At 44.6% G+C, this 22,478-nt stretch overlaps 1 protein-coding gene across 1 annotated transcript in view; it reads right to left on the bottom strand.

The window, feature by feature from the left end:
* Positions 1 to 22,478, bottom strand: part of SNTG2 (syntrophin gamma 2) — a 384,592-nt gene that overhangs the window by 244,850 nt on the left and 117,264 nt on the right. The window contains exon 2 of the mRNA XM_030800009.1: positions 4,410 to 4,547. Within this exon, the coding sequence (XP_030655869.1) occupies positions 4,410 to 4,547 (138 nt within the window). The remainder of the gene's footprint in view (positions 1 to 4,409; positions 4,548 to 22,478) is intronic.

Here is a 22,478-nt window from a genome sequence, read left to right as displayed (position 1 = left end):
AAAGCAGAAGCGATGTCTACTCCTGATTTTGGACCCAAAGAATAAGAAGCAGCTTGGGTGTGAAATATAGATATAAATTTAGATAAAGTAGTCATGAAATGTTGACTTTATGACAAACAAGTGTAGAATTTTGTATATTGTGCATAGAATTTATCATAAACTCCTACATGTTTGCAAGTGTCATGCTCCATTCAACAATCTGAGAGCCTTTAACTTCTTCAATTCAAATTCAAATCACAGATCTTGGGTTTCCTTCACGTTGGTTGCTATAGAAGCAATATACCTACATTCTAAAAATGATTTTCACAAGCTCAGTGGACCACTGTAATTGCCTGCCTTTTGAAGGCTCAAAGGCTTGAGACTGACTCGATTAGTACATTACTATATGTTATTTAATGGTCTTAATTTGCATATTCTAAAATACGTCTTTTTATTTACTTACGCACTCAATCATTCAAAAATGGCTTTAGTCTCATTTGCACAATTGTAAAGATACACATAGGAAACAGAAAACACCGTGGTCTCTGATGTTAAGCTACATATAGTCTAACAGAGTGGCAAGGTCAATATCACATAATGCAGCATCAGCAGAGTGTGGGCAGTGGCCTAACCTGCATTTACCCAGGAACAGTCAGAGGTTAGGTCAGGGCTAGCGCATGATGTACTTTGAATTCTAATAGTTACGTCTACAGATTTACATTACCCTGACAAAGCCTTCCTATAGGACAGACAGAACAGCAATGCTACACGAACTCTTCCGGGAAGAGGAAAGAGGAAAGTCCTCCAAAGTCTTCATGAGGCCAGCACAGCCATGACCACAAGAGCAGGTGTGCACAAGAGCAGGTGCACATCACCAGAAGGAAGTGCTGCTGTCTTTTTATTTACCCCTCTTGCTATCTGTCGGCCATCTAAACCTGAGGGCTGCCATCTGCCAGCACTTATGTAGACTTGTCATCCCTGCCTCCTTGACCTCTGTCTCCTGCCACCCTCCTTCTGCTCCTTAGCACCCCGGGCCGCCCTCCAGGCCCATTTCCTTCCATGTTTCCCAGCTCTTTGTGCTCAATTCAGTGTCATTTCTTCAGCTCTGTTTATACTTCATGCTTCTCGTTGGTACCTAACATGTTATTTAAATTGTTCATGGAGGTTCATTTCAGGTATTGTTTTTAATTTCTAGATATTATCTTGGTGTGTTTTCACATCTGCTGGATCACTTTTTATAGCCCCTTGTTCCTTTTTCATATTTATATATCCTATTTTATGTTTTGAAACATAATAAATCCAAGTACTTTATATTGTAATCAGATCATTTTTAACCTGAATTGTCAGTGAGTCCATTTCTGCATTAACAAATAATTTTAGGGTCTCCACAGGGTCCTGTGACCTTACACTTGGCAATGGCCCGAGGCCTTACTTAGAGTAGATTGTGCTGGAGAGAATGTGCATTTTGCTTCTACTTTGTACCTGGGGAACCTCCAAATCTGAAACATTAAATTTCATTTTCCACTGGAGGTTTCTATGCCATAAATCTCAGCACCAAACCCCCATGGGGGCAGATGGGGGGTTGGGATCCTTCGGGATTTGTGTCTTTGTCTCTCTTCCAGGTGAGTGTTCTGACTGTGCCTTTTCTAAGGGACAGATTGTTTTTCAAGTTCACTCACAGAAGATGTGACTTTTTGGGCTTTCTGCCTCCATGTAGGAGAGAGAGAGAGACAGAGAGAGAGAGAGAGAGAGAGAGAGCCCGTGCCCTCCTCTCTGGCTCAGCCCCTGGGCTGTCCCCTGATGCACAGGTTAAATCACCTCACACCAGTTTCCGTGATTGAAGCCCTCTCTAAACTCACACTATTTTAATAGTCACCCCACACTGTTTGTGTTGGTGCTGCTTGTGGTTGTCTGTTTCTTGTGTGGTCTTCACTAATTTAACAGAGAGCATCCCTTAGATTATAAATTAGCGGAGTTGTGCCCATTGCTGTCTTAACTCTGCGGGTAACTTTGTAATATTAGACGCATATCTTCTTCTTCCTGAATCTTAATTTCCTAAATAGTAAAATGAAGATGTGAAATTTTCTAAAATACTTTCCAACTGCAAATCTACCGTGACCTAACATAACAAGTGTAATATACAGCATCTTACCACATTAATTCAAAGTACCAACATGGACTTATAAATTAAAAGAACATCTACTGCACAATGACAATTATAAAAAAAAAAGCAATCTAAATGGAAATTCTGAAAGGTAAGAGGAAGCCGGCTCTCCCCTCCTGAAAGCCCACACTGTCTCTGGGAGACAGAATCCCGAGATCCTTGACATCCACACTTCATGTCCCTATAAAGGAATAGGAAGTAAAATAATACATCAATTCAGATTCTGCACTGCAGGCACATGGACAGAATTTAGAGACCTGTTGGCTTTGTTAAAGGTAAAGCTACTTTTGCTCTTTTCGTTTTATGGTCGTCTATCATTAACGGATAATGTGGTTCTATTTTCAGCAGGTTCAAGAAAACAAAACACACACCTACCCGTGAATGTTTTCTTCTCCAATGTGCAGGTGAGAATACAAACGTAACCAGAGGTTTGGAGCCAATAATTCACCTAAAATTGTATGCATAAGTCTATATGTCTGCGCATAGGCCCATTTTTCTTAAGGAGTCTTTCATTTTCACCAATAACCCAACTTTTGGTAGATAACCTGATGCTACAGACTTTCAAAAGGTAATTCATTTTTTTTTCTAGCCAATACAGCAGAAAAACATTTCGTGTTTTTACTTTGAGATTTTCTATAGTTAAAAATCTCTATTAAGCAGGGTAAGTTTAAAATGATTACAAAACCTTGATTTTTTTCTTTGCTCAAGCCCACTCTTATTAGGTATTTAGAACAAGTGGAGGAAAGAAAATAATGATTAGTGATTACACGACATAAAAGCAGACAAGAGATTTATCTACATTTCGTGGAAAAGAAGCCTCAGGGTTGTGGGAATCTCCTATGAGCCCATGAAGACCAACAGTGGCCTCTTGAACGCAGAGGTCGTGGTTGGAATGTCTGTGTCTCCTCCAAAGCTCATGTGGAAGCTGCTACCCAGGGCAGTGGTGCCAGGGTGTGGGCAGTGGTGCCGGAGTGTGGGCTGTGGGAGGCGACTGAGCCATGGGGGCTGTGAGCTCATGAAGGGGGTCAGGTGCCCTCACGCGAAAGCTTGGCAGAGAGATCTCACCCCTTCCTCCTCCTGCCATGCAAGGACACAGTGATCGTCCATCTCTGGAGGATGCAGCATTCAAGGCGCTGTCTGGAAAGAGAGCAGACCCTCACCAGACCACCCAGCCTGCGGGCACCTTGATCCTGTGCTCTGAGCCTCCAGAACTGTGAGCAATGCATTTCTGTTCTTTGTAAATTATCCAGCTCAGGTATTTTGTTACAGCAACTCAAACAGACCAAGACAGATGCAGTCCTGGAGCCAGAACGAAGAGGGCAGGTGGTGGGATGTGGTACTGGGGCTGGGGTTCCAGGGAAGAGCAACCGAAAGGGGAACCCTACCCCCATCCCGGAGCCCTCACCTCGTTGAGCCACAGGGCACATGTCGGGGAGCAGGAGGGTGGACCGGGTGCCAGCTACAGAAGGAGGGGCTCCAAACTGAAGGTGTGAGCCAGGATGCTCACAGGAGCCCCTTGTACACAATACACATCTACAGCAGAACGGTTTGCGGTGGGATCTTTGTGAACCTTCTCGGGAAACCCGTCATACTTTGCTAACATCTGCACCTCTTTCAGAAACACCGATCACAGGATTGCGAGTAAGGGGGCAAATGCCCCCTTCATTTTATTTCCAAGGTAAAGGCAGGAGGACTCAGAAAACCAAATAAACACAGGGTCTCCTAAGCCTGTGCCCCCAGAAAGGGCCAACCTAGAACGTAGGAATGGAAATGGTTTTTGGAATATTTTCAAAAACATACTGAAAACATTCCACATCTCACATGGTGGCATTTGGGGCTATTTCTTTTTCATTTTTTCCTTTTTTTTTTTTTTTTTGAGATGGAGTCTCGCTCTATTGCCCAGGCTGGAGTGCAGTGGTGCGATCTCGGCTCACTGAAACCTCCTCCTCCCGGGTTCAAGCGATTCTCCTGCCTCAGACTTCCAAGTAGCTGGGATTACAGGTACATGCCAGGATTGGGTCTATTTTTTACGTAAAGATTTACATGGAAAATATATTGGCAAATAAGAAAGTCAGGGAGAGAATAAATAATACGACCTTAAAAATTGTATTTTATTTTGTGACACAGTCAAAGCCAGTAGTTGGGGATATTTAAATAACGAGTAGCAGCTTTTGCTCAGCAATCATTCTTGGACCACACTTTTCAAAGACCGTTCATGGGGCTCGTCCAAAACACTCCGAGACCTCCCTGAAGTGGCGGCACTTACATTCCTGCCCTGGTGGCTTCCGTCCACACAGATGACATCTTGTTTCTGAATTCTCAGCACCTCTTTGGTCAGCTTCAGCCGGATGTCATAGGCATTTTCAGACTCTTCATCGTACAACAGAGCAATAGAGGTTTTTGTCTGTAGGGACAAAGTGGAAACACAAAAAAATGGTGTGAGGGCAGGAGCCAGGGGTAGGGACAGGTGACGCACGCCTCCTGCTCAAGACAATCCTAAAATGCACGTGTAGTGCTCGCGTGTGTACAGGAGATCTGTGCTCGACCAATAAGGATTTGATTCATTTATGCAAAAAAATAATAAAATGTTGAATAATTGTTCCTGAGCAGTTTTTGTAGGATTTATATAAGGCATGTTTTTAAAAGAAAATTAGGCAGGCATTTTTTTTTAACTTGTAAAGTTTTATAGTATTTTATTTTAATAATTTTTCCCACTTCCAAAAAAAATATGTAGTTTTAGTTTAACTAAAGTTATTTGAATAAAAATGATAGTTTTTAAGATTCATAAAATATCTGTATGAAGGTTTGCTGGCCCGGAGGAGGAGAGGAACACACTGGAAACAACCACAGCCGCGGAGGAAGCGGCCTTCTCGGAAGAGGGCGGGCGGGCGTGGCCCAATCTCCTGCAGGGGCTGCTGCCGTGTCCTGGGAGCTGGGGAACGGGCCAGGCCTGGTGTTCCTGGACAGCAAGCAACAAAATGTAAAATTCCTAGGAAGTATTGATCAGGAGGGAAGTTTAATTAGTCAAAGATAAGTCTATCCGCTTTGTCAGCAGATGAAGGAAGCACAGTTCAGAAAGACACCTTTGGGTCATCAGAAGCGTTGCCTCCTCCTCGGGGAGAGTCAGGGAAAGCCGCCCTGGGGGCTCCAGAGCAGGCCGCTGGCCAGGCACAGGGCCTGGGCGTCCCACAGGATAGCAGGTATGCCCGGCCGCATGCCCAGTGCCTTGTCGGGACCCAGCCTCCGGAGTGCAGGAGCGGGGGGCGGGAGCCAGGGCACCTGGTCCTCATGCCACGTGGCAGGGGATGGGGACGAGCACAGCTGGAGGCCAGTGGCCCAGCGCGGAGGGCTGAGACCCCACCATCCTCTCTGCCTAGAGCCGCAGTGCTAATCAACCATCACACTCAGAGCCATACATGAAGACAGAGCCTGGCCCACGGACAGGGAGGTCCCCACGTGTGAAGGATGAGGCTGTGGCCACATAGGACCCTGCAGCTCCGCAACTCAGCTGCTGTGAGAACCAAACAGGGGGTCCACGGAGCCCCAGCGCCTGTGTCTGCCCCAGAGATCTGGAGTTCATCAGGTAAGATCCAGGCTGAGCAAAAGGATTTAAAAAACCAGCTCATCAAATGCCTCCATTAAGTAGCACAGGGCGGTAGGAAGGGCTTGTTGGGCTTGTTTCAACAGTGGGGGCCTCCTCAGCACTCATGGGAACCACAGACCCTCGCCGAGGGAAGCTGCCAACCAAGCTAGGATCTGCTCCTCCCAACATCCTCAGCTGATCCCCACGTGCAGGAGAGTTTCAGGAGGGTTCCAAGTGGTTTCCTCTTGCTTTCAATCACTCAACACAGCACAAAAAAGAGTGTGTGCCCCACTGAACTGCATCTGTTAATTTAACAACCACACATGCAGGACTGTGCTCACACACACTGTCACATGTGACCATCTGGCCAGCAGCCCAGGGACCCGGCCACTGCAATCCACACCTCACCCAGCATAAGTAAAACTGCACCCAATGGGAACTCTAATGGTTTCTCCTCATCCCTGTGGGCACTGTGTGCTCCCACCCACTTCGCTGACCCCAGGGGGCTATACATAGGTGAGATTGCCAGACGGGGTGGGCACTGGAACTGGAGTGCTGCTGCGGCTCTGGGAGCTCATGGGACATCTGTGGATCCACCAGCTCTCTGTAAGGGGCGGTGCCTGTAGAGGCACCAAGGGCAGCCGGGAAGGAGGCCCTGGCTGTGTCCCAGGTGCACGGGGTGTGGCTGGACCCAGGCCCCCGGGCCCTTTGCAGCTTGACTGCTGGCCTTGCCTGACCGAGGGCTGAGCTCACTGGAGAGATGAAGAAATGTAGACGTGTCCCTAAGGGCAGGAAGACCCTCCTCAGTATTTTCCCCATGAGTGTGTGTAATATGTAACTCTTATAAGTGAACACCCAATTGGGAAAATAGAATTCTAGCCAACCAGCTCGTGAAACAGGATGAAATGTAAGTACCTGCTGCTCCCTGCCTGACTTTGATGTGCATTCTCACTACACCTGCGAGGATATCTCACCATTGCCTCTCGCATTTACTCTCACACACGGGTGCCTGATGACAGGTGGGCAACCCCCACTCCGCTGCACACAGAGGGAAGCAGGGCCAGCTTCGCCACAGGGCAGCAAGCACTGAGCCCCTAGCCCAGATGTGTGGGCTTGACAATGGGAGGAGCTGAGCGATGGGGCTTCCTCAGGACGCCGTGGCCCGTGGAAGCCATAAAGTCATCCTGTTTGCCGTAAAGGAGAAGGGCCCTGAGGCTTGGGAGAGGCCCCAGGTCTCAGTCTCTCTCCTTGCTTCTCCTTGGGCCATGTTTCTCACGCTCCCTGACAGTTACTATGACTGACAGCTCTCAGGCTCTGAGAAAAGGAAGGGCCACCAGGGTTCTCGGTAATGATTCCTGCAGAATGGAGCTCAGAAGCATTTCCTTAATTGTTGACCTAGGACACCCCAAAACACAAACACCTGCTGCTTTTATAGCATCCAGACCTTTCTCATGCCACCACCCAGGAAGCAGCCGTGCCTCTTCCACCTTCCAACCGCCCCTCCCACATCCTAGAAACCACCTGCACACACATGCATGCAACACGCCTGGCCCACATGCATACCTCCACACATGCACACAAAAACTCATGCACACACATACAGGGATGCATGCACACACACAGACACAAACAGGGGCACACAGACACACACACACACACACGCATGCAACACACATGGCCCACATGCATGCCTCCACACATGCACACAAAAACTCATGCACACACATACAGGGATGCATGCACACACACAGACACAAACACGGGTACACAGACACACATACACACATGCAACACATATGGCCCACATGCATGCCTCCACACGTGCACACAAAAAGTCAGGCACACACATACAGGGATGCATGCACACACACAGACACAAACACGGGCACACAGACACACACACACGCATACACACACAGACACAAACACGGGCACACAGACACACACAAACGCATGCACACACAGACACAGGCACATACACACCACAGAAGAGTAAGTATATCAATATGCTGGGGTCAGGACAGGAATAAAAGTTTTAGCTGATACAGACCAAGCCTGGAGTTGTAAAGTTGGAACCCAAAACTCAAAGTAAAAGTCAAATTCCTATAAAAATAAGTCACAGGCAGTGTCTGGAAGGACGCGCTCACTCTGAGTGCATACAGAGGCCGTATCATCCTGCTAAACAGGCTTTCTCCATGATGACCTAGGAATCTCCCTGGCAATGGGAGCTCTGGCCAGCCTGATTTCTCCAGATCCCCCAGTGACCGATGCATCTGAGCACATTCTTGCTGCAGACTTTCACTGAGCCATCGCTTGTCCCCCAGCCACACCACCGCCCAGGACAGGTCCCCCTCGCCACCGCCGTGGGGGACCCGTGGGTTTCTTGTGGAGGACCTCAGGGGCGGCACTAATAAGGAGCAGGACCCGGAACAGGGTGCAGAGACCCCGAGTGGCTGATGCGTGGCGAGCAGCGGCCACAGTGAGCAGTGGGCCACTCCCACAGAAGCTCAGGCAGTGCAGCCGCCTTAGGAGGAAGGGCTTGCTCTGCTCTCGTTATTCGGGACAAGAACAGTTTTTAGTTCACTTCAAAAAGATGCAATATTGATCGATGTTATATCTTGATGTAAAGTCCACACTCACATAGGATATTAACTTCCAACTAATTCATCACGCTGACCACTCAGCATTGCTACTGGTTAATTGTCCTGGTGAGGACACTGCCTGCAACCCAGGGATCTAGGAATGGAAAACACTGAACTTGGTGTCCACAGAGAACAGTTTCCATGACCGAGGCCACAGGAAGGGTGTGCCAAGCTTTAACAAATAAAACATAGTATTTTAAATATATAAAATTTTAAATGCTAGCCAAGGAAAGCAAATAAGATTCAACAAAGACCTCTAATGAATCATCTGCTGCTTTATTAACGCCGTGCGAACCAGATGATGCTATCTGAAATAAACCTAACTTCTGTTCAAAATGTTAAAAAACTAAAGTCAGGAACACAACCAAATCAGAGGTAATTAGGCATTCCAAATCAAAGTTGCAATTTATGCTAATCACTTTCTTCTATAATAATACACGTTATGTCAAATTTGCCTTAGTTGCCAGAGAGAATTATTTGCGGTAATATGCAGTAATATGCCCTCCAGGCACTGCTTTCTGTGCCCCTTCCTGTGCGCTGCAGACATCACCTGTAGCTCTCCAGGAAAACCTCTGTGGACAGCCTGGGCACGGAGGTGCTGAGATAAGAGCAGGTCATTCACCAGGAGGAATAAAGGCAGGGAGAGGGGACGTGGGTTCCGCCGGGTCCTGCCTTCTCCAGGGCCCACATCTCCCACTGCTTAAGCAATTCTGGGTATTTAACGAGCTAATTGCATACATTTCCTTGACACATTTTTTGGAAATAAAATAGTTATTCCAACTCAACTTCTTCAAAAGTAAACTTTGAGTCTTTCCCATTCAAAACAAATAAAAATATTTAAAAACAAAAGCAAAACCCCTTCTCATCCAATGATTCTCCCCACCCCAGTGGGTGGCAACGGCGTCACTCTGCTGTCTCGGTTAAACCCCTTCTCATCCAAAGATCCCCATCCCCGTAGGTGGCAACAGCATCATCCTGGTGTCTCAGCTGAAGCTCCTCAGTTCCTGTGACCTTCCTCCCTCCTGACTCTCGGTGTCCAACTCACCAGCAAATCCCCTGAAATGTTTCCCCCTCTGCCTGGGGTCACAGGGTTCAGTTGCCTTCAAAGCTGTTTTACTGGACTCATAAAAGACCTCCCTGTTTCCAGCCTTGTCCCCAGTTCAGTGTATTCTTAAAGTCACAGCTGGGTGGCCCCGTTAAAATATGGTTCAGGTAATGTCATTTCTCTGAACAAAATCTCCCCAGAGTTTGCCATTTCTCAAAGGAAAAGCCAGTGTCCGGCAATGCCCTGTGAGGCCAGCACCTGCAGTCTCTCCCTGTCCCCTGTCCAGCTGTCCTGCAGCCCTGCTGTGCCTGCCTGGGGTCCATCCACCTGCCCTGTCCAGCTGTCCTGCAATCCTGCCATACCTGCCTGGGGTCTGTCCACCTGCCCTGCCCAGCTGTCCTGCAGCCCCGCCGTGCCTGCATGGGGTCCGTCCACCTGCCCTGCCCAGCTGTCCTGCAGCCCCGCCGTGCCTGCATGGGGTCCGTCCACCTGCCCCGCCCACTCCTCTCTCCGGCATCCTCATCTCCTGGGGTCTGGGCTGAGAGTCCCCTCCTCGGCAGCTTCCCTAACCAACCAGTTAAAATCGGAACTCTGCCATCCCCCACTGCTCTTCATACCTCTTCCCAGCTTTATCTTTCTCCCTAGAACTTCTCAGAACCCGTGTGCCGCTTTACAACAGAGCGTGAGTTCCATGATGGAAGGGTCCTCTCTACCTTCTCCACTTGAGGGGGACCAGCACCTACAGCCCAGCCTGGCATATCTGAGGGGCACCAGAAAGTTCTCAAACGGAATGCCACAGGAAGCGTACTTCCATCCTTATAACTTTATCCATGCAATTCCAAAAAATACCCGGTACAGACAACTTTGAAATGTAGCCTTACAATTCTAACAATATGCTTAATGAAATAAGACAGCTGCAGAGAAGAAGACCTGCTACACGGAGACATGAAAACATAAAATCCACTGCGATGTCACAGCGGCCGCAAAACAGTGAGTGCCGTGAACCCACATCAGCACCAGGAGGTCTTGGGTACATGTGGGGTGTGTGACATCCCTGGAGAAAAAAAAAAAAAAATTCCTACAAAGAAAGATTTTAAGATTACTGCTTAATGTAGTAATGCTTTGATAACTGTAAGCATGGGTCTCATATGCCTCATTTCACCAAGTTCCAGAGAGATCAACAGTCATAGGGATGTAGAAAAACAAAATACAAACCTGTGAGGAAATATCAGTGTGTGTGTGTGTTTGTGTGCGGGGATGTGGGGATGTGTGTAAGCATATTGGGTTAGTGTGACTCAAAAACCAGAAGTTCTTGAGTAAAGGATTCATTCTATAGAAATAGAAAACCTTTCTATAACAAAAATACCGTATTCAAAAATAAATGCACGCTGCAGACACTAGGTTCATAGAGCCTCACTTAAGGAAGCATGAGCATCCTGTTAAAATTGAGCAAGGAGGATAAAAGTAATTCCCAAAAGAAGGAATAAAAGAAAATGAATTATAAATGTGAAAATACATGCAACCTCACTAGCCATCAAAAAATCACAGTCACTACAACATTAAGATTTTTAAACTACCAGGCAGGTAAATGTTTAAAAGGAATAGCAACACCTCACATTAGCAAAGACGTGTGGACAGGGATGTCCATATGGTGTTGGAAGGTGTGTGTGAATGCACAGAATGTTCCCAGAAAACACTCAGAAACAGATGTGAACGTTGACTAGGCCTAGGTTTTAATGTAGCATTTTTACTTCTAAGAATTCATCCTAAACATACAATCAGACTTGGCACTGAGAGTGGTGGGCAAGGTGTTCATTTCACACCTTTCACTTTTAAAGTGCATTATGATTTATAGGTGATACTGAGAAGCTGCTAAAAACATTTAGTTCAGCATCTGTTGATAAGGAGTCCAAAAATAACAAGCATGTGTGAAAAGCAGAAGAGTATGATAATAACTAATATATTAAGAATTACGTACATACATACATGTAAATATAGCATGAAGAAGACTTAGAAGAATAGGGTTTCAAAACATTAATAATTTATGCAAATGTTTATACTTTTAAAATTATGAAAATGCTCATTTATTATTGATTATTTAAATCTATGAAGGTCAATTTTTTATTAAGTCCTGATTTTTGTTGCTAAAGTTGATTTACCTTCATAAAATTTAAGGTGAGTTTCTTAATAATTTAGAAAAATCATAAATACTAAATTTAGCTATTTTACAGTTTTTTAATTAATTTATGCAGCTGAGTGCATCTCTGCTGAGATCATTCACGTATGTCTTTGTTGGAAGCGTAGCACACTGATGCTTTCCAGCAGATTCAAACAGAGAAGGCTATTCTAAAATAGAACATACTTGACATAAAGTATCACACCGCATAACACTCACCAAATAATTATTGCTATTCTATAGATTAAAAGTGTGGTAAAAACGTATGCAAGTTGTTATAAAGCACTGCCCCTTGTTTATCCAGAAGTAAGTATATTTCCTTCCCTGAATTGTTGACATTGAGAGAATTAGTGAATGCATATCAGGTGCTGAAAGAAGCGTACAGAGCCATGAAAAGGCACAGGGGAGGAGAAACTAACCACATAAGTTACTGGGCCATACGGGGTGGAAGGAAGGAACAGACTTCCAATTTAGCCCAGTTTTTAGACGTTAACAGCTAACGGAGCTGTAAGAAGTGCTTGGTTATCAAGAATTCTAAACTTCTAATACCGTGCCTTTTGACTTGGTCGACTGGGTCTATCAAAGATTAAAGATTGTATGGATATACATCTATGTACTGGTGGTATAACTAGCATTGAAGACTTTTGCGTGACCACTGACTTTAGTCATATGTAGAACATGAGCCCCTGGAGGAGGTGGAGCGAGCCACAGACGCGTCCGACGACGTCTGCCACATGCTGCCTACACACAGGTGTGCAACCTGCCTCACTGCTCTGAGCCTCTGCTTCCTGATCTGTAAAAGCAGATAATTGCAACTTTACTCAGACACACGAATGGGTAAATGGGACGGTATTTGTGAAAGTCCCTAACAGAGAACCTGTCACAGAATAGCAGTGGTCCAATATAATTCAGTCATTTTACTGGCAGGTTATCTTTATGGATATTTTCATGTTAGTAAAAATGAAACCATTTTTTGGCACAAGAAAGAAAAATAAACTCTCTTAATCCAGCAGCATATCAAACCAAAAGAAAGAATCAAGACACCAGCGAGTAATCTATCAGCAAATGTCATTTGAGTGAGGAAAATCCACACTCCTAGCTTTAGATATAAACCAATTCAGATAAGAAGAAAAACGAACGCCAATCAGTCAGCATCCTACTAAGATCTACACAGAAACAATGACAGCTGCCCTTGGAAGGTTAAATGAAAGCAGAAACCTGAACATTCATTTTCTTCCAATGAACAATGACAAACACTTTCCATTGGAAAAATGGGTAATATTCTGCCCATCAAAGTTAAGAGTCTGAAGTTTAGAGACATAAAATGAAGTCCCTATAAAAGCAGGGTCTTTGGCTGAGACTTGCTGGTGGCCACAGCTCAGCCCTGCAACGTGTGGTGGCTGCGAAGGACGTAGGAGCTGCCACTCAGGTCGTCCCCACTCACTTTGCATCCCAAGAGGCCAACAGCACCTAGGACAGGCTGAGGACTCAGTGAGCACTTCTCCACTTAAAAACATGCACACATGCGTCTGTTTAATTATACTCCAACCCTCATCTGATCCATTTCTCTTAGTTACATGACTTTGGCTAAGTTATTACTCTTTTATGTGCATTATTCTTGGCACCTATAATGATGAGAATATTGGATCTCTATGGTCCATTCTGTATAGTCATATATGATTCCATGATTATTTTATGGATTTTTTAAAGTGGTAAAATCTGATTCTTAGACCAACATCGCAATGAAATAATAATTAAATTAGATTACACACATGAAACTGATTCAAAAACTTCACAGTGCCATATGAATCAAATGGATATATTCCTAAAAACTACTGTTTCTCTTAGGATAGTATTACTTAACATAGACTTGTTTAAAAAAATAACTTGAGCCTATTATAGTCATTACATTTTTTTAGGTTCTGCTAATTCAACATTTGATAATTTCCCTTGAGTTGCTTTGTAATTTAATGCTTTGTTTACTCCTAGGCAAACATTTCCAGAGAAAGTTATAAGGTATATAAATTGTAGGAGGTGTGTTTAATGTCAGATACAGAGTAAGCTTTGAATCTTAGGGGTGAATGAATTAAATTCATCAGGTAAAATGCAACGAATTACAAAATAGTCTTATCTTTTCATTTTTATAGAATTGAAATGCTGATTACTTAACAATACCTTTATCAAATTTCTCAAAACTTAGGAAAATTCTCCCTCAATGTAAAGACCACTGTTTATTCTACCTGTTTTAATTAAGATTTTATAAATATTCCTGAAAACTGCGCACTCAACCACATCCCTTCCTTCCTTCTAGTTTCCCAGCAGTGTGCTCCCTTTAGCAGGCTTACCTTAGTAGATTTAGGTCAAAAAGAATGTCAGGGGAGAAATGCATCATCTCAGCTAAAGAGGTCACAGTGATTTACAGTCTGAAAAGGGCTACTTGGCGTTGCTCCTACCTGTGAGCCAGGCATGTCTGAGCACTGCCCGGGCAGACAAGGGTCACACATGCAGAGGGGCTACACTGCAGCTGCCGGGAGGCAGCAAGGCCGGAGACCAGATTCCTCCCCGTGTCTTCACCCTGGTCCTTTCCACCTGGCTATGCTCAAACACCAGCCACTTACTGAGCCTGGGAACCTATCTGGGCGGTTTCCTTTTGAACCCACATATCAATATTGAGAGTCCATCCAACATCTGTATCTTGTCAAAATTAAGGTTCACCAGCCACATACAAGCTAAAGAAAAATAGGTTTTATAGACATCATTAAAAATTTTCTCAGGAAAAATATCTTTTTAAAATCCCTCTTTCTACAAAATAGGCATATTAAATACTGAGACATGCTTTTAACATATAACCATTTAACTTTTTGTTAATGAAAAGAATACAAAGTTTTCATCATGCAACCTCACCCTAACCAAAAAAGCAATTACATAAATTTATAATTTCAACAGCCAAAAACATCTAAGGGAAAAAAGGTCTTAATGTTCAATAATAGGGAACATTGGATATAATGTTATCATATCTACTTAAATGACTAGTTTCCTATGTAATGTGTATGAAAGAAGAACAAGCAACCTCAAAGATATCACAGGTTTGGTTCTAGACCATCCTAATCAAGTGGATATTGCGACAAGGCAAGTCACACAGTTTTTCGGTTTCCCAGTGCATATAAAAGTTATGTTTACAGTATACTGTAGCCTATTAAGTGTGGAATAGCATTATGTATAAAACAATGTATACGCCTTAATTAAAAAAATACTTTATTGCTAAAAATATTAACAATGATCTGAGCCTTGGCTGAGTTGTAATCATTTTGCTGGTGGAGAAACTTGCCTTGTTGTTGTAGGCTGACGGATCAAGATGGTGGCTGCTGAAGGTTGAAATGGCTGTGGTAATTTCTTAAAATAAGACAACATCGAAGTTTGCCACATAGATTAACTCTTCCTTTCATGAAAGATTTCTCTGTAGCATTTGATGCTGTTTGGTAGAATTTTACACACAGTACAACTTCTTTCAAAATTGAGGTCAAACCTCTTAAATCCTGCCACTGTGTCATCAACTAAGCTCAAGGAATATTCTAGATCCTTTATTGTCATTTCAGCAATGTTCACAGCATCTTCACTAGGAGCGGATTCCACCTCAAGAAACTACTTTCTTTGCTCATCCAAGGGAAGCAATTCCTCATCTGTTAACGTTTTATAATGAGATTGCAGCAATTCAGTCACATCTGCAGGCTCTGCATCTAATTCTAGTTTTCTTGCTACTTCTACCACCTCTGCAGGTACCTGCTCCACTGAAGTCTTAAATCCCTCATAGTCATCCATGAGGGCTGGAATCACCGTCTTCCAAAGTCCTGTTAATGATATTCTGACCTCCTCCCACGAATCATGAAATGTACTTAGTGGCATCTAGAATGGTGAATCCTTTCCAGAAGGTTTTCAATTTACTTTGCCCAGATCCATCAGAGGAATCACTCTCTATGGCAGCTATAATTTATGAGATGTATTTCTTAAACAATAAAACTTGAAGTCAACACTACACCTTGATTCCTGACTTGCAGAGTGGATGTTGTGTTAACAGGCATGAAATCAGCCTCAATCTCCATGTATGTCTCCATCAGAGCTCTTGGGTGACCATGTATATTGTCAATGAGTAGTCATATTTTGAAAGATATCTTTTTTTTCTTTTTGTCTCAGTGGATCACAACAGTGTGCTAAAAATATTCAGTCAACCACACTGTCAACAGATGTGCTGTCATCCAGTCTTTGTGGTTTTATTTATAAAGCACAGGCAGAGTAGGTTTAGCATTATGCTTAAGGGCCCTAGGATTTTCAGAATGGTAAAAAAAAAAAAAAAGAAAAGAAAAGAAAAAGAAAATCACTGGCTTTCACTTAAAGTCACCAACTCCATTAGCCCAGAATAAGAGAGTCAGCTTGTCCTTTGAAAATTCAAAGCCAGGCACTGACTTCTCCTCTCCAGCTATGAAAGTCCTAGATGGCGTCTTCTTCCAATAGAAGGCTGTTTCATCTACATGGAAAATCTATTGTTGAGTGTAGCCACCTTCATTAATGATCTTAGCTGGATCTTCCAGAGAACTTGTTGCAGCTTCTCCATCAGCAACTTGTGGCTTCACCTTGCACTGTTACGTTGTGGAGATGGTTTCTTTGCTTGAACCTCATAAACCCACCTCCGCTAGCTTCCAACTTTCCTTCTGAAGCTTCCTCCCCTCTCTAGACCTTCACAGAATTGAAGAGTTAGGGCCTTGCTATGGATTAGGCTCTGGCTAAGGGAATGCTGTGGCTGGTTTGATCTATCCTGGCCATTCAAATTTCCTCCACATCAGCAAATAAGATTATTTTCACTTTCTTATCATTTCTGTGTTCACTGGAGTAGCGCTTTTTAATTTCTGTCAAGAATTGTCCTTTGTGTTTACCTCTTGGCTAATTGTTTGTTGCAAGAGGCCTAGGTCTCTGCCTATCTAAGAATTCAACATGACACCCTCACTAAGCTTGAACTTCTCTAGTTTTTAAGGTGGAAGTGACACAATGGCCACCCTTCCTTTCACTTAAAACACTTACAGGCCATTATAGGTTTTTTAATTGGCCTAAATTCAATATTGTTGTGTCTTAGGAAACAGGGAGGCCCCAGGAGAGGGAGAGAGATAGGAGAATGACCAGTCAGAACCCACGAGGCATTTATTAAGTTTGCTGTCATATCTGGGGGTGATTTTTGGCACCTCAAAACAACTGCGATAGCACCACCTGCCCCCTAGTTTTCCTTCCCACAGGCTGAGGCCATCCAGGCGGTCCGGGTCTGCCCTGTCCAGGGGAGCCTTCCCCTCTGCACCGGATCATACTGCCCATCCCAACTCAAGGACACCCCTCCAGGCAGCTCCCCAGCATGCTCACCTCACACCGGATCCTTCTGTCATCCTACAGCAGGGCATTTCTGTTCCTGTATAAAAATATTCTCTTGACTTTGCTTCCCCACCAGGGGCTGCTCCGTTCTCTACTCACCTGCAGGGGCAGCTCCTTGAGGAAGTTACTCCCTGGCTCCATGGTCTCCCCTTCTCCCTGGACAAACCCACTCCTGCCAGGCCTTTGCCCCCACTGCTGAATCCAAGCTGCTCTTTCCAAGGGGCTGACAGCCCCTGTGCTGTTAGGCCCTGCAGTGGCCGCCAGTGTCTGCCCCCTGACTTTCAGCCCATGGCCTCTGCCAGTCACCCTCCCTCTGGGGCTCCCAGGACAGCACTGCTGCCCCTCCCAGTTCACTGGCCACACCGCAGCCTCCCGAGGTGACGCCTCCACGTCTGACGCTTGCTGTTAGGACACTTTATGGCACAGAACGTGGCCCTTTCTCTGGATTTAAATCCATCCCCTCTGTGACCTCCTCCTCCATGTACACACCAGTGAGTTCCAAATCTACATCTCAAGCGAGGATCTCCCTCTGAAGTGCCAGATATTTGCACCCAGCCGCCTCCTCAACAGACATCTCACACTCCATGTGGTCCCCACAAAACTCCTGTATCTTCTTCCTCAAACTTGCCCCATCCTTGCCCTTCCTCATCCCAACTGAGGGTGACTCCATCCATCTAGTTGTTCAGGTGAAAACCTCAGAGAAATCCTTGTGTCTCTCACAACACACGTCCGATCCACAATGACATTCTGCCCGCTTCACCACTAAACACACCCCGATTTCCCCTACCGCTGCCACGCTGACCTGCACCAGTCACCTCTCAGCTGCATATAAAGAAAGCCCCATAAAATCGTCCTGCTCCTACCTCAGCCTTCAACAAACGTATCTGTGATCTTTTTCCAAAGTGCTAAGTCATATTATGTCACTTCTGTTCTTAAAACATCCTGCTACTGCCCAGATTCGCTGACAGTAACAGCTGAACGTCATGAAACAGCCCAGGATCCCCCACGTCTGCCTTCTCTCTCAGTGCCAGCTTAGCAGCAGCCCCGCCAGCTCCGTGTGCTCCGAGGGTCCAGCCAAGCCCTGGGGTCTTTGCTGTACCCATGTTCTGCCCTTTCTCCCAGATGCTACTTAGCAACGTCCCCAGCCCCTCAATTGTGTCCTTGTATTGTGGTGAAGCCTCCTGTGTGGACTTGGCCAGAACACAAGGTCAAGGGCTTGGCCCCCAGACCACCCCACTAAGACTTTTGGTCCCGACTGCAAGAACTGTGTCCACAATAGACAACCCTCACTTCCAGCACTAACTTCACATTCGGGAGTTTCATTGATTCACCGGAAGTACTCACAGACCCATCGAGAGCAGTTACACTTGTGGCTGTGATTAACTGCAGAGAAAGGATGAAAACTGAAACTGGCCACAGAAAAAGCCACACAACAGAGTCCAGGGGTGCCCCCTATCCGAGGCTTCTGTGTCCTCTGCACCAGTCCCACTGCCCGCATCGAGTGTGACCACCCCATGGTGTTGCCAACCCAGGACGCCCATCAGGGCAGCAGTCCCACTGCCCGCGTCGAGTGTGGCCACCCCCCAGTGACACAAAATATCATTTGTTAAATGCACACAGAGGCAGGACGCAAGCCAGTTCACCAGCAGCAGGCACTGCACATCCTCATCAGGGTTCACGTGCTTGCTACAGTATAAAATATCACGGTAAATACAGTCACTACAGACTCCACCAGCAGCAGGCACTGCACACTCTCATCAGTGATTACATGCTTGCTAAAGTATAAAATACCACACTAAATACAGTCACTACAGACTCCAACAGCAACAGGCACTGCACACCCTCATCAGGGTTCACCTGCTTGCTGCAGAAAATATCATAGTAAAATACAGTTACTAGTGACACAACGGAGCTGATAAGAAGCTTCTTTTCTGGACCTTAAACATGAATGTAACTCTCAACGTGTGGCTATTGTGAGGCAAGATAGATTTGATTTTATGAATTAATTTTGGCATTAGAGAGACTGGAATATAAATCCCTGCTATGTCATCTTCTAATCTGCTGCATGTAAGTAAGACATTTAGCTTTTGTGAGCCGGAGTTCCCTCTTGTGGAAAATGAGGCAAACAATGAAACAATATTAACATTAAAAATAATATGAATAGCATATATTATGTCGTAAACTCTGCTAAGAAGCTCACGAGCATTATTCCACTTAACCCTCATCAACGGCTAATGAGTAACGTTTTCCTAAACATCCTTATTTTACAGAGGAGTAAACAAAAGCTTCAAGAAGTTCCACAACTTGGGTGACATGATGGCATCTGAATGTGAGCCCACATCCATTTGCTGAAGAGCTGCAATGTTATCAATTGCAATGTCTCATCTACCTGTCAAAACTGTTGTCGAGATGAAATAAGAGAGCGAAGCACAGGCTCAGAGTCAGATGGGGTCTCCGGTGGGCTCAGGGCAATTCCCACTCTGCTCTCCTGTCCTCTTGCCCCACCCCCCGCCCCTCAGACCGACTGGCAGAAATTGCCAACATCACTTCACTGGCACTGGTGGTCTCGCAAAAAGCTCCAAGGTGGCAGCTGGCTTTACTCCATCCCCCTGCAGGCTGATGTCACTGCAGAAACACGCAGGGGGCCGGGGGTTCTGAAATGACTTGGAGGGAGAAACAGTGGCTGTGGGAACGAGTGTCCAGGGAACCTGGGCAGTGAGGAGTGGGCTTCCCGGGATTCCTGGGTGAGGTGCTGAAGGGGCCCAGAGTTCCCAGGGACATCTCTTGAGCTGAGTTATCAACTAGACAGCTTTCTAGGGTTGTTTTTTGTTTTGTTTTGTTTTTATTTATTTTTTTGAGACGGAGTCTCGCTCTGTCATCAGGCTGCAGTGCAGTGGTGCGATCTCGGCTCACTGCAAGCTCCACCTCCTGGGTTCGAGTGATTCTCTTGCCTCAGCCTCCTGAGTAGCTGGGATTACAGGCACACACCATCATGCCCAGCAAATTTTTGTATTTTTAGTACAGACGGGGTTTCACCATGTTGGCCAGGATGATCTCGATCTCTTGACCTCATGATCCACCTGCCTCGGCCTCCCAAAGTGCTGAGATTACAGGCGTGAGCCACTGCGCCCGGCCTGCTTTTTTTTTTTTTTTTCCTAGCCTCAGTGGATATTTTCTTTCCCTGTTCCATAATCCACGTGCATTGCTTTAGACCAGAATTTTAATGAGAATATAATTCAGTTTCACTCACAGGTTGGACTACTTTCAGAATGTAAATCAGAAGAGTTTTTTTTTTTTTTTTTCATTTATATAAGAGAGGCCTGGACTATTCTAATGCCCCATATCATCTATGTTGGTAAATTTGCCTGAGTTCAGCTCAGAATAAAGCAGCACAGTCTTGCAGGATGAATCTTTCAGACATTACTTTTGTGTTAAGGTGCTTAGCATCTTATAAAATATCAGAGATAAGTTCAAAACATAGACTTGTTCATGACTCGGGATAATAAACACCTTCCATCATAAACCATGTACAACACATTCCTCATTGTGACTGGAAACAGATCTAATGACACTCACACGTTTGAGAGATGTTATTACAAATTCCGTCTTTCAAATGCACATTTTTACTCAGCCGTTTAAGCTTTGTTCTAAGCAGCCTCGAGGTAAAAACTGGCATTTCCAGTGGATGAGTATGGCCCTACCATGACAAAGACACAGTGACAAACAGCTGGCGCATAAGTGACATTTATCTGAATGATTAGAAAGCTGAATGTCCTTTTTAATTACTGTAAACACAGTACATCACAAGCCGATTAGAGAAGATTGATTATTGCTATCTTTATGCCATTCTGAATATATAAAATAAAATCATGAAACTTCTGTGCTGTGTGTTTCATCAGTGCTTTCAGAATATGAATTTAAGATGAAAGGTAATGGATTTTTAAGCAACTGTCAAAAGAGCTTTTGTTATTAATATTGAAGCTAAAATCCAACAATATGTGAAAGTACAAAATATAAAATGGCTATAAAAATGAGAACACCTAATTGCATTTTAATGTATTTCTGATTTTCTTAAGCATTTTATCACTCATATTTTTAAGAATATGCCTGTAGGGAAATATCATGCCGTGAAGGATTCAGGGCCAGCAGCTGCAATAATAGATCGTAACCCCTGGTTACGGGGCTCTGCCATTCCACTGTTACCATCTCGACTGTGGAAACCGTGTTAATTTGCTTCATGTTTCTACAACCTATTGAATGCCCAATATTAGGAGAAAACTCAATGGAACCGAGGAATATTTTATTCTACCTATATCTACTTGAACCTCAACTTTCAAGAAAATTTTTAAAAACAAGGCCTGCTGACACGGTTACGGGCGCCCTGCTATGTGAGGGTCTGTGGGAAGTGACTCTCCCTCCTTGGATTATTGGATGACACACTAGCTACTTCACACCTGGTACCTGACCACTCTTGAAAAAGATACAGGTAAAATAACTTTCAGTTGAAAGCAAGGCAATAGGATCTCTTAGCAGAAATGAGGATCAGCTCAGGTTGACAGAGCAGACTGAACTTGGGGAATGCCTGTTGATTCCTGGAGGACCGACTCAGAGGCTACTTCTGTCCTCACCGTGCAGAGGATCTGAGGGTCACCCCAAAACTCTAGCCCCACTCCCGAGGCCTGGGAGTCCAAGGACTGTGGGACCCATAAGCCTGCACTTCCTCCCAGGGAAAGTGATGCACTGTCCCTGGGGTTTGCGTAGAGAAGCCTGTGTTGCACCCAGGCATGATTTATGGGTGGGGGGCATTTGATCTGCTATATAACCTCGCTCGAATTTCCTCAGCCTTGGTTTCTCCATCTGAAAAATAAATGGGTGCCCTTACATAGTTGGATAACTTAGTTCCAGTGCTAAAAGTTTACCTCTTTGAGTTCGATACTGAGATGGGTGCTGCTTCAAGAAAAGAGAATGTTGACAGACTATGTCACGTGTCATCTTGCTCTCTTTGAGCCCAAACTTCATAAACTCATTCTCTGACTCACTTTAGAAACATCAAGGAGGTTAAAAAAGAGGCTTAAGAACATTTAAGAAAAAAAGATACTAGGTTTCCCTAAAATGTTATTAACTAATTTTAGAAAAAAACATGTATTTTATCCCTTCCATGTAAGATTGTGAATGCTTAGTTCCACAAAAGCAGAAGTGATCCATGAAAATCAGCTCCTCCCAAATAAAAAGTGTAAATATATGTTTTTGCAATGTATGGTGGATAGAATATGTCAAGTACTCATTACGACATAGTGATAAACTGGTGATGTTATAAACATTAAATGGAAGTGATTTTATCTCATTACCCATTGGTGCAAAAGTAACAGCAGTTTCTGCATTGTTGGAATTTGCCATTTGATACTGGAATACATTCTTCAGTAAATGTGGTTACGTTACACATCATTTTAGTGCGCATTTCTCACTTTTTTTTTTTG

The sequence above is a fragment of the Nomascus leucogenys genome, chromosome 19, assembly GCF_006542625.1.
Source record: "Nomascus leucogenys isolate Asia chromosome 19, Asia_NLE_v1, whole genome shotgun sequence".
NCBI classification, from domain to species: Eukaryota; Metazoa; Chordata; class Mammalia; order Primates; family Hylobatidae; genus Nomascus; species Nomascus leucogenys.
The sequence above is the reverse complement of the archived record's forward strand: the minus strand, read 5'-3'. Positions and strand labels throughout refer to the sequence as shown.